This window comes from Rhinatrema bivittatum, chromosome 3 (assembly GCF_901001135.1).
Source record: "Rhinatrema bivittatum chromosome 3, aRhiBiv1.1, whole genome shotgun sequence".
NCBI classification, from domain to species: domain Eukaryota; kingdom Metazoa; phylum Chordata; class Amphibia; order Gymnophiona; family Rhinatrematidae; genus Rhinatrema; species Rhinatrema bivittatum.
Window position 1 is genome coordinate 161,997,124 of NC_042617.1, and position 16,868 is coordinate 162,013,991.

General features: G+C 46.0%; 1 protein-coding gene across 5 annotated transcripts in view; it reads right to left on the reverse strand.

Moving 5' to 3' along the window:
- BIRC6 (baculoviral IAP repeat containing 6) overlaps nt 1–16,868 on the reverse strand; it is a 1,045,545-nt gene that overhangs the window by 456,265 nt on the left and 572,412 nt on the right. For all 5 annotated transcript variants that reach the window (XM_029593898.1, XM_029593899.1, XM_029593901.1 and 2 more), the window contains exon 56: nt 11,118–11,261. In XM_029593898.1, the coding sequence (XP_029449758.1) occupies nt 11,118–11,261 (144 nt within the window). The remainder of the gene's footprint in view (nt 1–11,117; nt 11,262–16,868) is intronic.

A 16,868-nucleotide genomic window follows, 5' to 3' on the forward strand; every position in this document is an offset into this window, starting at 1 on the left:
AAACTTCAAAGCACATATCAACAAAACAACCAAAGACTGTTTCTATAAACTCCATGTCCTGAAAAGGATAAGACCTCTCTTCCATGCTCAAGACTTCAGAACGATCATCCAAGCAGTCATCTTCTCAAAATTAGACTATTGCAATTCCCTATTGCTAGGTCTGCCCTCATCCTATTCCAAACCATTACAGATGGTTCAAAATTCAGCAGCCCGACTACTAACAGGCGCAAAAAAGAGAGACCACATAACTCCCATCCTGAAAGAGCTACATTGGCTACCCGTATACTTCCGTATCATGTATAAAGCCATGTGTGTCATCTTCAAAACTATACATCAACACATCTCCCTCGATCTTCAAATCCCCCTCCAAGCATACAATTCGACAAGACCTACCAGAGAAGTTTACAGAGGCGCCCTCCAAGTTCCTCCCACGAAAACGACCAGACACATTACCCTCAGAGATCGGGCCACCTCCACAGCTGGCCCTTCTCTATGGAATTCCATTCCTACAGATCTCAGACTAGAACCATGCCTCCTAACTTTTAGGAAAGGACTTAAGACTTGGTTATTCAAGCAAGCTTTCCCAGACACAATCTAATGACACAATCCAAGGACTCAATCCAAGGACTCCCCAAAACATTCAACCATTAACAATACCATTTGTACATAGTATTTAATTAATTTAATTTGTATTTTGTCTAACCAGTTATTCTTTCCTATCTCTTCCTTCTTCTCCAAGTTCTGTGACCCTTGTTAATTGTAACTGTTTCCTTCGATCACCACAGTTTTAGTTTGATGTATTTAATGCACCCCGTTTCATGTAAACCAGCAAGATATGTCCTCATGATTGCCGGTATATAAAAACCTTAAATAAATAAATAAATAAATAAAAGTATATAACAAACTATGTATCCTTTTTATTAATCTGAGTATATCACATACCAGCTCAGCAAGATCCAGAAGCAAGGAAGTGTTTCGAAAGATGGGGACAGGTCTCTGGACTGATCCATGGTACTTCAGGAATGAAAATTTGCAGGTAAAAACCAATTTTCTTTTCCTGTTCATACCCCAGATCAGTCCAGACAAGTGGGATGTATCCAAGCCCCTCTATTCTGGGTAGGAACTAGAAAAACCTACATGCAACACACTTTCCCCAAACACTGCCTCTTCTGGCACACACACATCCAAGTGGTAATGTCTGGTAAAAGTGTGATAAGAAGACCATGTCACCGCTTGACAAATCTCCTGCAGACAAAGTAACTGACACACTGCCCACAAGGTTGCCTGCGCCCTAGTGGAATGCGCTCTCAACCCCTCTGGCACAAACCAGCCCTTACAGATGTAAGCAGAAGCTATTGTCTCCTTCAACCATCGCACAATGGTGCCCTTGGAAGCCTTTTTACCTTTCCTTGCACCAGTGAACAGGACAAACAGATGATCATATCTCCAAAAGGTATTCGTCACCTTAGGATACCGCAAAAGAATTGACGCACATCCAATAAGTGAAGCTCCCTTGCCATCAGAGCATCGGCTGTCAAATTTTGAAAAATGTAGAAAAGGGTCCATACACAATGCTTGCAGTTCCGAAATCCTTCCAGCTTAACAGATAGCCACCAGGAAAACAGCCTTCAGGGTTCAATCCTTTAAAGAAGCCTTTCTTTAACTGATTCAAAGGAAGGACCACCAGCATTCGAAGAACCAAATTCAGATTCCATGCTGGACAAATCTTCTGGACCAGCGGAGGAAGATGTTTTGCTCCCTTGAGGAAACGAACAACATCCGGATGAGATGCTAACGGTCTTCCTTGAATCCTACCTCGAAGGGACCCTAAAGCTGCCATCTGAACTCAAAGGGAATTATAGGCCAAACCCTTAGCCAAGCCACTTTGCAAAAAGGCCAGAATCTGTGGAACGTTCACATTCAAAGGCTGCACCCTATACTGCAAATACCACAATTCAAACACTCTCCACACTTGGACATAATTTATTTATTTATAAACTTTTCTATACCGATATTCTGGCGCCATCATATCGGTTTACATTGTAACAATGAAGAGGAAATTACATTGAACAGGAAAGGGGGCAACATGGGATAAATAGGAACAGAAAGCTTAGCGAAGGAAGATAAATTTAAACAGAAAGCAAAACAACTAATAAGGCAAATATATACTCAACTGTAGTTATAAATGGGATCACAATCACAACAATAGGGTAGCAGAAATTGTAATTACAAATACAAACACAGCCGGGACTTTAACAAAGGTGTAACAGAGAAAAATACACAGCGTATTAGGAGAGCTGGCATGTCAGGCAGAGAGGGAGATGGAGCTGAGGTTATTGGGGTATGCTTGTTTAAATAGCCATGTCTTGAGATTAGTTTTGAATTTGGAGGGACATGTTTCGAGCCGTAGGCTAGTGGGTAGGGAGTTCCGATGAGTAGGTCCAGCTATGGAAATAGCTCGTTCTCTTGTGGATGTGAGGTGAGCGTGTTTTAGGGTGGGCACATGAAAGGTCCCATTGTTGGATGCTCTAGTGAGTCGCTTCAAGCGTTTGGGTTGGAATGGTTCTTCAAGCCAACTGGAGTTGTGAATGCATATGGCTTTGTGGATTATGGTTAGAGTTTTATAAACGATACAGGAAGAGATAGGGAACCAGTGCAATTCTTTGAGAATGGGGGTGATATGGTCATATTTGCGGGCACTGGATAAAGTCCATGCTATTGCATTCTGCAGAAGTTGCAGAGGTTTTAGAGAGGTGGAGGGAAAGCCTAAATGGAGTGAGTTGCAGTAGTCAAGTTTTGAAGCGAGGGTGGCTTGAATGATGGTGCAGAAGTCATTAGTGTGCAGTAAGGGTTTTAGTTTTTTCATGATGTTGAGTTTATAATAGCCTTCCTTGAGGATTTTACTAATATGTTTTTTTAGGTTCAATTGTTGGTCGAGTTGCACCCAAAGGTTTCGTGCACAGGGTTGCGTAAGGCAGGAATTAAAGGCAGGATCATTTGCAATATTGGGATGCCAGCGACGTGGAAGGCTTCCTTGCCTGAATCAAAGTCACAATCACAGACTCAGAATAACCCTTCAAGCAGAGTTGTTGCCTCTCAAAAACCAAGTTGCTAGACAGAAGTGAGCCTCCCGGTTGGAAAATATGGGCCCCTGCACAACAGACCTGACAGATGGACTAAGTGAACAGGACTGTACACTGCTAGACGAAGGTGGTCCACAAATACAGCCAGCGCAGCCACTCGGGTGCCAACAGAATCACCCTGGCCGGATGAAGCTCTATGCACAACAGCACTCGACCTACGAGAGGCCACTGTGGAATCATGTACAGCAGCAGATGTGTTGCCATGGTTGAATGAGAGTGTCAATGCATTCCAATCCGACCTCCCTTCTGCGACTGAAAAACCGATCCATCTTCGGATTTCCTGAAGTCACCATGATGTCCACCGCTAGTCTGCCAATATCTGGCCTGAATCAAGGAAAAGGCCTCTGCCGACAATTTCCACTCCCCAAGATCCAGACACTGTCTGCTAAAGAAGTCCGTCTGGCTACATGGGAAGCAGCTATTCTTGCCATATGTTTCTCCATCCAAACAAGTAATTCTTGTGCCTCCAGTGCTACTAGACGACTCTTCGTTCCACCCTGCTGGTTTTTATATGCCACCGTCATTGCATTGTCCGAGAACACTCGCACGCTTTGTCTTGAATGAGTAGGAGAAATGCCAGTAAGGCTTTGCGCACTGCCCTGGTTTCCAGCCTATTGATGGAACAGGTCGCATCCTCTGATGACCACTGCCCTGGGCCGATTTTCCTTGACACATAGTCCCCCAACAAGAGAGGCTGACATCTGTGGTGACCACCCAGTCGGGCACTTCCAGATCCATCCCTTTTTCGAGACTGTGCCGAGAGGGCCACCAAGAGAGACTGGACTTGGCATCCTCCGGCAATGGCAAATGAAGCTGAAATTCCTCTGAAAGCAGATTTCAAAGGGATAATTGCGCCTTCTGTAGTGGGCACACGTGAGCAAAGACCCATGGAACCAACTCCAGCAGAGAAGCCATGGAACTCAGGACCTGCAAATAGTTCCAGACCCTTGAACCAACAGACACAGCAGCTGAAGGACCTGACTCTGCAACTTGACTACCCTCTCCGCAGTTAGAAACACCTTCCTCATCCAAGTATCGAAGCATACCCCCAGAAATTCCAATGATTGCATCGGCTTTAAATGGCTCTTTACCAGATTAGTCACCCAGCCCAATGAATCCAAGAGCTTCAGGACCCGCTGGACTGAGTGACAATACTCCATTTCCGACTTCACCCATACTAACCAATCATCCAGGTACAGGTGCACCAGGATACCTTCCTTCCTGAGTGCCACCGCCACTACCACCATCACCTTTGTGAACGTGCGTGGCGTTTTTACCAACCCAAAGGGAAGGGCTCGAAATTGGAAATGATCTCCCAGGACCATGAACCTCGGGTGTTCAGCCTGAATGGAGATACAGAGATAAGCTTCCGACAAGTCAGACACCAGAAACTCCCCTTTGCACATCGCTGCTATCACCATGTGCAACATCTCTATCTGAAACCACGGCACCTGGAGAGCAGCATTGACCTGCTGCAGATCGAGAAAAGGCCGAAAAGTCCCCTCCATTTTGGGTACCAACTCTGTCTCCCTCTGCTGAGGGGGCACTGGAACAATGGCGTGCAGGAGCTGTAGCTGTTGCAAAGTATCCTGCACTGCTCTTGCTTGGACAGGGAGATGCAGTGGGAGATTACAAAGGCATCCCTGAGCATATGAGAAAATTCTAAGGCGTAGCAGCCATCTCTTACCACTTCCAGGACCCACTGGTCCGAGGTGATCTTGGTCCACTCCTCGTAAAAGAGGGACAGCCTCCCTTCGACAGCCACTGGAGATGAACGGACCAGCCCGCCTTCATTGGCCCATCTTATTTCCGCCCCTCCCTGGGACCCACTGTCTTTCAGAGGTCTGCATTGGGCTTGAACGGATTGCTGCTTGCCTGAATTCTGTTTTTGTGCCACTGGCCCAGGGCTCCTGCCAGTGCGAAAATTCCTCGCCTCTCGGAAGCGAGCTCAAGAAGGAAAAGACTTTTGGGGGGTCTTCCTGTCCTCAGGCAGCTTATTACCCTTCAACTCCCCCAACTGCTTCATGAGCTGCTCCAGATCCTCCCCAAACAGCTTGCCCCTGAAGGGAGGTTAGACAGCTGGGCTTTAGACCACACATCCGCCGAGCAATTTCACAGCCATAGGAATCTCCCCATGCCACCACTGCAAAGACCATGCTCCTGGTGGAGGTCCAGTTCATGTCATACAGGGCATCCGTTACTTAGACCACTCCCGCTTTGAAGCAGGTAGTTTGAGCAGCATCAGCCACTGATCCCGACCGCTTATCATGCACCTTGTACACCCCAGCACAAGCAGGCTCTCTACATTAAGCTTCCGCAAACCACCACACGCAGATTCAAGGCTGACACATCAAACAGCCTTTTCAGTAAAATTTCCAGTTTCCGATCCTGGAAATCCTTCAGTGCGGCTGAACCTGCCAACAGGATGGTTGTCTTCTTGGTAACTGTGGAAACCGCTGCATCCACCTTGGGAATCTTCCATGACTCCAATGTCTGCTCCTGCAAGGGATATAACTTAGCCATTGCCCTGGCCACATTCAAGCCCGCTTCGGGAGATTTCCACTCCCGATCCATCAGCTTCTTCACCTTCTTCGACAATGGAGTAAACCCTCTAGGAATGGGTTTGCTCCATTATCCGAATCCTCCTGAGTGACCTTAATTCCCAGCTTCTCCAGCACCTGGGAATTAGTGGGCCCAGCTCATCCCTACAGAACAGCTGAACAACCCAAGGGTCATCACCGTCTGAAATCAGAACCTCGTCTGGATCCTGCATTGTATCCCCCAAGGCACTAATAAGATCCTGCTCCGGATCCTACATCAGATCCACTAAGGTACTAAGAGGGTCCACATCCGGATCCACTGGCCCTCCCTACATCTGATCCACATCATCCGTGTCCTCTGAAATGTCTTCTGCTACCGTGGCCCGACTAGAACCCAAGGCTTGCAGGATCCCTCCGGACTCTGCATGACCCGATCCCTAGGTTTCTTAGCCATCCGGTACTTCCTGGGTCAAAGCCTCTTGGTCCTTGCTCCCTTTCTGGCCAAATAGGACTTATGGAGCAGAAGGACAAAATCCATGGAAAAAGCTTCTGGATCCAAAGAAGAAGGGTCTGGATCCACATTCTCCTGCTCTTCCCTTTGCCTGCTACCAGCAGGGTTCTGATCTTTGGGAAAAATATGAGAGGGGAGTTCCAAGGCTCTTCCACAGCAGCCTGACTCCCAGCATGTGCTGACAAAATGGCCACCAGAAGCAGCCCAGCTGACCTCGTGTTCCTGCCACCCTGCAGAGGTCCTCCAGAGGTTCCAGCCCAGCCCCCCTCCGAGTGTCATTCCCTGCAAAATGCAGCCGAATTGAGAAGAGCCCATTTCGAACTGAATCCTTGCCAAAACTTTCATCTCGCTACATGCCGGCACGATCAGATCTAAAAAATAGCTACTGCCAATGCGAGTAGAAAATGGCACCGTCCAGTGCTGAAAACAGCCCCTGAGCCTGACTGAGGAAGGAATTCAGTCCCACCCCCCCCCCCCCCCCCCCATCCTTACATGCCTCCCAAAAGAGAAATCCAGCTCTCAAGTGCCTCAACCCTGCTTCTCTTCTGCCTGGAAACAGCTTCCCCCCCCCCCCCCCCCCCCACAAAAAAAAAACCCAACTTAAAACATACAGCTGCTCACAAACAGGGCTAGGGAAGGGAAGAAAATTCAAATACTTCCCTGCTTCCAAAGAGGCCGAGCTCAGAGGGTGCCAGGGACCCGGGACCCAGTACCCCTGGCTTCCCTCCCCCCGATGACAAGGGCTGAGTCAGAACCGGGATCTCCATCCCTGGTTCACCCTGCTCAACCTGAGGGATGGCCCTCGAAGGGACTTAGCACCTTGTGGAGCCAAAATCTCCAAAAAAAAATTGTTTTTTTCTTTAAACTCCAGACTGCAGATTTGCACCTCTACCATGTGCTGGAGACAAAGAAATACTGAGAGACTGCAGGTGGCACTCTCGGTTATGTAGCAATGCCTCAAAGATTTGTACTCTACCTCCATCATAAACCCACTTGTTTGGACTGATCCGGGGTACAAACACTCAGTTTCTAACAGAGTCCCTCCATATTATAGTATTTTATTCCACTCTAAATCCACCAAATGCATACCAAGGTAGTTATATATATATATATATATATATATATATATATACACACACAATACAGTTTTCCCCATAACCCCTTATGGGAAATGCAACATGTTAACAACTCAGCTGTAGATATATTTTTTTCAAAATTCTTTACATGTTAGCCCAAGCTCACACTACAGCTTGAAATCCACTAGCTCCAAAAAAGGATTTATGTGGATCTCCTGTGAATATAAGCATAAAGCTTCTTATTGCTACACAACGGTTCAACCAAAAACTGCAATAAAATGATATTCTGCTTCTAACAAACGGGCCGATACAGTAAAGTCTGCAGGAGAGCAGGCACACGCCCGCTCTCCCGGCACGCGCACCGGCCACTCGCCGGTGCACGCGATGCAGTATTTTAATTAGGTCCAGCGGTAGATCCGGGCAAAAGGAGCAGCGGCTGTCAGCGGGTTTGACAGCCGATGCTCAAATTTGCCGGCGTTGGTTCTCGAGCCCGCTGACAGCCACAGGCTCAGAAACCGGATGCCGGCAAAATTGAGCATCCGGTTTTCAGCCCGACAGCCGCGGGCCAAATTCAAATGTTTTTTTGGGGGGGGGGGGGTTTGTTTTTTGTTTTTTTTACTTTTTTTACTCTTCGGGACCTCCGACTTAATATCGCTATGATATTAAGTCGGAGGGTGCACAGAAAAGCAGTTTTTACTGCTTTTCTGCGCACTTTCCCGGCTGCACATTTTACTTTCTGTATCCCGCGCGCATACCTAACAGGGCCATCAACATGCATTTGCGGGCATGTTGAGGGTGCTATTAGGTGCCGCGGGTTGGACGCGCGTTTTCCTCCCCTTACTGAATAAGGGGTAAGGGAAAACGCGCGTCCAATAGCAGGCTAACAGTGTGCTCCGTCGGAGCGCACTGCACTGTATCTGCCTGAAAGGTTAGGGGGGGGGGGGGGGGGGGGAGTAGTAACCTGCATGGAGCAGCAGTTAAAACTGTTGGGCACCATGTTGGGCAAACTGGAAGGGAAATTTTGGTCTTTTTCTTCTGTTTACTATATTACTCAACCTAAAGGATTTACCAAAAATTTTAAAAATAGAATTCCACCATAGAGATGCATCTAAAGATAAGGATAATATTTAAAAAATATACTAGCATCTCTCCAGCTTAACTCGGAAACAAACGGGATTATCCTTCATAGCTTTACTATTTACCTATTTCATACCTTCTATGAAAGTAAATTAATTAAATAATTCTTTTTCTATATCTATCAATCAGGTATAGAAGGGCTGCCCAAATTTGCCCCAATACATTGGCTTTAATGAAATATCTGAAGGTAAAGTCTAACCCTCCTCTATCCTTATCTAAAGGAAGAAGGAATCATAGAATATTCCGTTTTTAAGAAGCATTAATAAAAAGCCTGAGAAACCTGTAAACAAGACTGAAATACAAATATTTCTCCAAAAAATCACAGCACCTAGGTTATATTCTTGGATTGATTTTTAATTAAACCAACACATCTCAGTTATAAGCAGAAATGTGTTACAGAAAGAGTCCAGTTTTAATTTTGCTCTATTATTCCAGCTGTGATCCTTTTATAGTGAACAGGACATGCACCTTCCTGTGCATAACTTATTTTGTATACCTTCCTTATTTTGTGCAATTCTTGTGCATTTCTATGACTCTTTCAGAAGCGGCTCAAGCCAATCTGCTGCCTGAGGTGAGAGATGAAACAGCACCCCCCTCCCCTATGGAGCAGCAAAGGTGAAATCACCAAAGAGGGCCAAGGGCAAGGGGGGAGGGTAATAGAGAGTAAAGTGACTTGCCCAAGGATACAAGGAGTAACAGTTGAATTTGAACCCTGGCTTCTCTTGTTCGCTGCTCTAACCAGTAGGCTACTCCTCCATTGCCTATCGCCTGTCTCCCACCCTTCTCCAGGATATGGAGGTCGGTGAACAGTGGGAGTTTGAGTGTAATGCACTCCTATGGCCGATGCAAGGGTATTAGATGCCCTAGACAAACTTTATAGCTTTTCATGCCCCCTTCCCTTTCCACACAATTAAATTATGCATTAATTTATTAACTACTTCTCCAACATAAAAAAGCAGATTGGATATGGAAAGGAACATTCAAAGTACAATCTTCTGAAGTAAAAATATCACTTACAACAAAATATATATATATATATATATTTGCATACACTGCAAAAAAAGACACTTTCAATAATAATAGTTTAACAGATTTAATAAACTACCTTTCTCATAGTAATCAAGGTGATTTACTGGATCCCATATGGTATTAGGCCTATGGTAAAGTGCACTGGGTGTGGACTTGGCCCACAGAAAGCCAGGAATAAACTGAACTACAATTCCAATATAGTAAGACTTCCATATCATAACTGCCAGCACTCAACCTATGAAAAAGCAATATGGCAAACATTACACCAGGCCCTAAACAGCAGTACACCACAGATTAAAGCCAGGTTGTTGTAAATCTCTTCACAGAAACTACACACTAGCAGAATACCTAACCTCAGTCACACATGAAAAACAGACAGATTTTCAACAAATACAGAATAGAGAGATCATAAAATATAAATTGAAACATGCAGACAAAAACTGAACTTGAAATGACAAGAAGCTACACTCTGTGTACAATGAAAACAATCAAGAAATATAAAACATTAAACATACCAATAAAAAGAATGTGAAATCAGCTAACAGAACAGCAACCAATTAAAAACACATAAAATTGTTTAAAGTATTAACAAACACTAACAAAATATTTCAAAACAGCAGGCACATCACATCCAATAATTGAAACAAGGATAAAAAAAAATCTCCCACTCTGCATACCTGGGAACTTTAGATTTCCAGTCCTTCTGAGATTGCAGTAGATTTGGCGGAGGGAGCACAAACTTTAACCTTTCACACACACACAATCAGCAACTGTCTCTCACACACACGCACGCTTGCACTCTCTCTCAGACACCAACATACAGAGGTACTCTCACACGCGCACACAACAGCATCCACCCACCCACACACAACCTTTCATACACACTCACACACCCAACCTTCCCAACAACACACACTCACAAAGTCTCTCTCACACACAGACACTCACTCTCACATGGCCAGTCTCTTTCACACACTAATTTTGGACCTTTTCTCTGGCTGCGCAGCATGGCCTCTTCTGCCGCCGGCTGCAGGGAAAACACCAACAGCACCGCAGTGACTCCTCTTCATCCGCTGGATAGTCCTTTTGCTGGCAGGGAGTGGGAACCTCACCAGCACTTCACAGTTCCGTGCTGCCAGGACATTCCTTATACTGGCGGGAAGTGGGAACCCCGCCAGCATGTCACAGTTCTATGCCATTGCGGGGCCTTTCTTTTGCTGGTGCAGGCGTGTAAACCCCACCAGCATGTCACTGCTCCACACTGCCAGCACTGTGGGTTTTCCTGCCAGCGCAGCTGTTGGCCTGAATGAAAGGTGAGGCGGCTGTGGCAGGAAGGTTTCAGGGGGCAATTTTGCCACCTCATTATAGAACCATTCCTGGATTCTCTACAATACTACAAAATGTATATAGTATATACTTTACAAGACTAAATAATAACATTCACTGTATCATTTTCTTTCAGTTTATCTTTCCACTGAGAAATGCTAGTATTTTACTATTTGTCAAATCCAGGAACAGTTAACTCTATATTGCAAGTAAAAAATAGAAATGGAAAGGAAGTTGATTTGCAAAGTCCTAATAAAACTCAATGAGAAAACAAGCAAAATTGTGGTAAAATTAATATAACTCTACCCTGAAACCTGAAGGTTCTGAGTAACCCTGCCCACAAGAAAATACCTACTGGACATGGTGACTGAAGGAACATTGTGACTTTTTCATCTTCAAGCATCAGCTGCAGGAAAAGTCTTCTAATAAATCCTGAAATGTTTCCTGATGTGGGAAGGTTTCCTCGTTGAGGAGATGACTGGAATAGCTCACACAGAACCTGAGAATTAGGGATAGTACAAGTCAGAAGGCTTGTCTATGGATAAGCAATCAAACTGCAGCTTGGTATATTTAGCAAACACACTGAGCTAACTCACACATCCCAATCATCCATTAATTTATTTTTGTGATAGGGCTGGAAGTCTGATTATTTTCTTCCCCCTTTTGCTACCATTTCTCCAGGACAAGTGCCCAGGTGATACAAGGTCTTTATGGTGAGCAAAAGCTGGAAAGGGAACAGCTGAGGCGGAACTCATTCTTTGCTGGTCAAATACCTATAAAAGAGTAACTTCTACACAAATCCAGCCTAATACATAGGTTTTGATTCAATACCCATTTCACAAATTATATTTAGGAGGTTGGCATTTGGTAGTGAGAGCAAAAATGCTGTCTGCACATTTGTTCATACAAGAAAGTTGTGTATGTGTCAAACTCATGTGGGACTCAGGATCCACATGCACAGTATATAATTAAAGTGGTTCTCAAATGACAAAAGATCAACACGTGTCAAAAAAATCAAAATTCCCCAAGTAAAACAAAAATGGTAAATAACATTCCATAAATAAAACCGGGGAAGTAAATCTAAAGTGTGTTTGCCTTGTAAAGAATACAACATAACAAGTGTCATGCTGGGTCACTGTTTCCAACAGTGGCCAATCCCTAATAGAAGATCCAATTTCTTGCTGCTCATGCCCTATTTATGGACTTTTCCCCCCCAGAAAATTGTCCAAATCCTTTTTAAACCCAGCTATGCTAGTTGCCTTCACCACATATTTTGGCAACAAATTCCACAGCTTGATTGTGCATTGAGAGGGAAAAATAATTTCCCCAATTTTTAAAAAATCTGTTACCTATTAGCTTAAAGGACTGCCCCCTAGTCCTAGTGTTATTTGAAAGGATAAAGCACAGTTGCTTACCTGTAACAGGTGTTCTCCCAGGACAGCAGGATGTTAGTCCTCACATATGGGTGACATCATCAGGATGGAGCCCAATCACAGAACACTTTTGATAAAGTTCCTAGAACTTTGACTGGCATACTGAGCATGCCCAGCATGCCACTAATCCTGCATACAGCAGGGGTCCCCCCCTTCAGTCTCGTTTGTAGCAAAAAGTACAAGTGAAAAATAGAATAATAAAACTAAGTGAACCCAACTCTGAAGAGGCAAGCGGGTTTTGTGAGGACTACCATCCTGCTGTCCTGGGAGAACTCCTGATACAGGTAAGCAACTCTGCTTTCTCCCAGGACAAATAGGATGGTAGTCCTCGCATATGGGTAAATAGCGAGCTATAGGATGCCTGAGTAAATGAACCAAAAGCACCCAACGATGTGCAACAGGCACAACAACAGGGGTGGTTTTGGGTAGGAGGGCAGCCCGAGTTTCACAGTGGGTCGTAGGAAGGAAGTTAGGTTATTAAACTGGAAACAAATTATGCAGGACAGACTGACCAAAGATGGAATCTTGCTTCCCAGCCTTGTCGAAACAATAATAAGCTGCAAAGATGTGGAGAGACCGCCATGTGGCAGCTCTGCAGATGTCAGCAAAAGGTACAGAATGGAGATGCGCTACTGACGTTGCCATGCCATCTATACCAACCAACTTTTAACCTTATTTATGCCTTTTTGTAAACCGTTGTGATGGTGAATTAATTTAATGATGGTATAGAAAATATTTTAAATAAATAAACGGCTCTTACTGAATGCGCTTTCACGCGTCCCTGTAGCGGAAGGCCTGCTTGATGGTAGCAGAAGGTAATACAGTCCACCAGCCAGATGGACAGGATCTGCTTGCCCACCGGAACTCTCAGTTTGGTTTTATCAAAGGAGACAAACAGTTCGGTGGACTTCCTATGGGCTGCAGTGCAGTCCAAATAAAAGGTGAGCGCACGTTTACAGTCCAAGGAATGCAAGGCCCACTCACCTGGATGCAAGGGGGGTTTCAGAAAAAAAATGTGGGTAGTATTATGGATTGATTTCAGTGGAAATCAGACACTACCTTTGACAAAAGTTTAGGGTGAGTGCGGAGTACCACACGATCGTGGAGAAATTTTGTGTAAGGTGGGTATGTTACCAGCACTTGTAGCTCACTGACTCTGCGAGCTGATGTTAAAGCAAGAAGAAAGAGCATTTTCCAAGTGAGATAATGTAGCTCGCAGGAGTGCAGGGGCTCGAATGGAGGTCACATAAGCCGTGCTAGTACCACATTGAGGTCCCATGCCGGAAACGGAGGACACAGTGGAGGCTTCAGTTGTAGCAAGCCTCTCAAAGCGCCCTACAAGGGGTTGCGCCAAGATCGGGGCATCTCCTATACCTTTGTGGTAAGTGGCTACGGTGCTGACATACACTCAGATGGAGGAAGTTTGTAGACTCCGAAAGGTACTAGAGATAGTCCAAGAACCTTGTTGTGGGGCAGGAAAAGGGATCTATTTACTTTGTCATGCACCACAAGAAAAATCTTTTCCATTTAGAACAATAAGATTTCCTAGTAGAAGGCTTTCGTGAAGCTATAAGGACCTGGGACACATTGTCAGCAAGGTTAATGGATTGTAGTGTCAACCTTTCAACATCCAAGCTGTCAGAGACAGGGAGTGGAGGTTCGGATGATACAACAGCCCGTTGTTCTGCGTTATTAGAGTTGGATTTGTGCCCAGGCGAATTGGTTGCTGGATTGAGAGGTCGCGTAGGATGGGAAACCAAACCTGTTGCGGCCAGTGAGGGGCTATGAGGATATTTGTGCCCTGGTCCAGCCGTAACTTCACGAGAGTCTTGCTGATGAGTGGAAGTGGAGGGTAGGCATAGAAGGCATATGAGTGGGCAAAGACATCTCGTGGTGGTGTCTTGTGGCTGTGGTGTAGAGAGTAGAAATTGTCCACTTTGTGGTTGTGGATTGATGCAAAGAGGTCTATGTGCAAGCAGGCCCACTAGTTGAAAATTTGGTTTGCTACAGTGGGATTTAGGGACCATTTGTGTGATGAAAGGCCCGGCTGAGGTTGTCCGCCATCACATTGTCCATGCCTGCCAGGTAGATTGCTCTCACTAGCATGGAATGGGAGAGAGCCCAGGCCCATATCTGCGCTTCCTCTTGGCATTGCAGGTAAGAGCCTGTGCCTCCTTGTTTGTTTAGGTACCACATCACTACCTGGTTGTCTGTTTGGACTAGGATTACCTTGTTGGATAGGCAATCCTGAAAAGCGAAGAGAGCATATCGTATTGCCCTGAGCTCCAGAAAATTTATCTAGTGCTGTGCTTCTGCTGTGGTCGAGATTCCCTAGGTTGGCAGGTTGTTGACATGGGCTCCCCAACCCAAGTTGTAGGCAACTGTTAGTGTAATCTGAGGTTCTGAAGATTGAAAAAGTAGTCCTATCTGAAGATTGGACTCTTGTATCCACCAAGCTAGTGAGAGTTGGAGCTGGTTGGTGACGTGGACAATGTGGGATAGATCTTGATGTAATTGGAACCACTGGGACTTTAATGTCCACTGTGTCACTCTCATGGCTAGTTGAACCGTGGATGCCATGTGACCTAGCAAGGTTAACAGGTGACGAGCTGTGGGGGTTCAGCGAGTCTGTACTGCTTTGGCTAAGGTTGACAACGTGTGTGCTCGGTCCTTTGGGAGGAATGCTTTGGCTTGAATGGTGTTTAGATCTGCTCCGATGAACGAGGGGTGTGTGACTGAGTCAGATGTGACTTGGGATAGTTTATGAGAAATCCCAAGGATTGTAGTAGGCTGATGGTAAAATGGAGGGAGTGAAGAACTACCTCCTTGGATGGACCTCTGAGTAGCCAATTGTCTAGATAAGGATAGACGTGGATACTGTGTTGTCGCAAGTAAGCTGCTACAACTGCTAGGCATTTCGTAAATACACGGGGTGCTGACGCTAGGCCGAACGGCAGCACCCGGTATTGGAAATGACTGTGACCCTACTATGAACCAGAGGTATTTCTGATGAGGAGGTTATATGGCTATGAGGGCATAAGCCTCCTGAAGATCTAGAGAGCAGAGCCAATCTCCCCTTTGCAGGAGAGGGAGCATGGTGCCCAAGGTTATCATTCTGAACTTTTCCTTGCAAAGATGTTTGTTTAGGGCACGGAGGACCAGGATAGGACATATGCCTCCTGACTTTTTTGGAATTAGAAAATATCGAGAGTAGATCCTTTTTCTCGGGGAACAGGTTCCACGGCATTGGAACGCAGGAGGATCGAGAGTTCTGCCTCGAGAAGTGGAGTACAGTCGGTTAGAGCCTCGCCGGACTTGGTGGAGAATCCAGTGGTAGTTAATAAAGTTTAGATGGTAACCGTGGGCAATCACAGAAAGGACCCATTGATCGGTGGTGATTGTGTGCAATGTGTTGGTAAAATGGCACAGGCGGCCTCCCACAGGAATGGGTGTTGGAGGCGGGGTTGACTGCTGCTCTCTAGAATAGAGTCAAAACCCCAATGCTGGACCAGTCTGCAGAGCTGCTTAGGCTTTTGGGGCCCTGTGTTGTCGAGGCTGACCTCTTTGAGAGAGTCTAGGCTGTCGAGCACGGGATGGAGGAGGGTAATACCTACGTGGCTTATAGGATAGCCTGCTAGGTTCCCGTCTAAATGAACTCTTGGCAGTAGATGAGAAGTCCGAGGGAAAAGTGGACAGCTGGCGCAAGGTCTCATGGTGGTCTTTGAGTTGCGCCACTGTTTCCTGAATTTTGTCGCCATGTGCATGGAATTTTGTCGCTTCCATGCACATTGTCCCCTGTGCATGGAAGGTCTGCCAACCTTTCCTGGACTTCCTGGCATAGGTCAGAGGATTTGAGCCATGCCCAGCATCTAGCATTTATGCCCACCGCTGAGACTCTGGAGGCAGTTTCAAAGATGTTGTATGCTGCCCCGACTTCGTACTTTCCAGCATCAAGTCCTTTTTGGAGGATCGCAGTGAGTCCCTCTTGAAATTCCTCCTGTAGGGTCTCTGAGAAGTCTTGGACTTGTTTCCAAAGATTCCTCGAGTATTGAGTCATGTATAGCTGGTAGGCTGCTCTACATGCCATAAGCATAGATCCCTGGAATACTCTTCGGCCGAAGGCATCCAAGGACTTCTGCTCTTTACCTGGAGGGGCAGAATAATGAGGCTAGGATCGCTTGGCTTTCTTCTGGGCGAATTCAACAACCACAGAGTGGTGGGGCAGCTGGCTTTTCTGAAACCCTTAAGCTGACTGAACAAGGTACATGGCGTTCACTGGCGGAACTGTACCAGAGAGTTCCCAGGTATGATGTAACAAGTCGAGGAGCATTTCGTGCACTGGGACTGCCATCACTTCCTTGGGGGCATCAACAAACTGCAGTACCTCCAGCATTTTATGCCTGGCATTCTCCTCTGTTTGCAGTTTAAAAGGGATGGTTTCAGACACTGCTTTAATGAAGCTGGCAAATGTGAGGTCATCAGGAGGGGAGCGGCGGAGCTCTTCTGGGGGTGAAGACTCTGACAGAAGCTCTTGGAGACCTGAGTGGCAGAGGAATCATCACCCCAGGCCCCCATGGTGGATCTCCTCCACCCTGCGGGCCTTCAGATGGAGGAAGAGGTCTAAATCCAGCCGGATCTGGGGGTGGCACCGATGGGAAGGATGGAGGCACTGA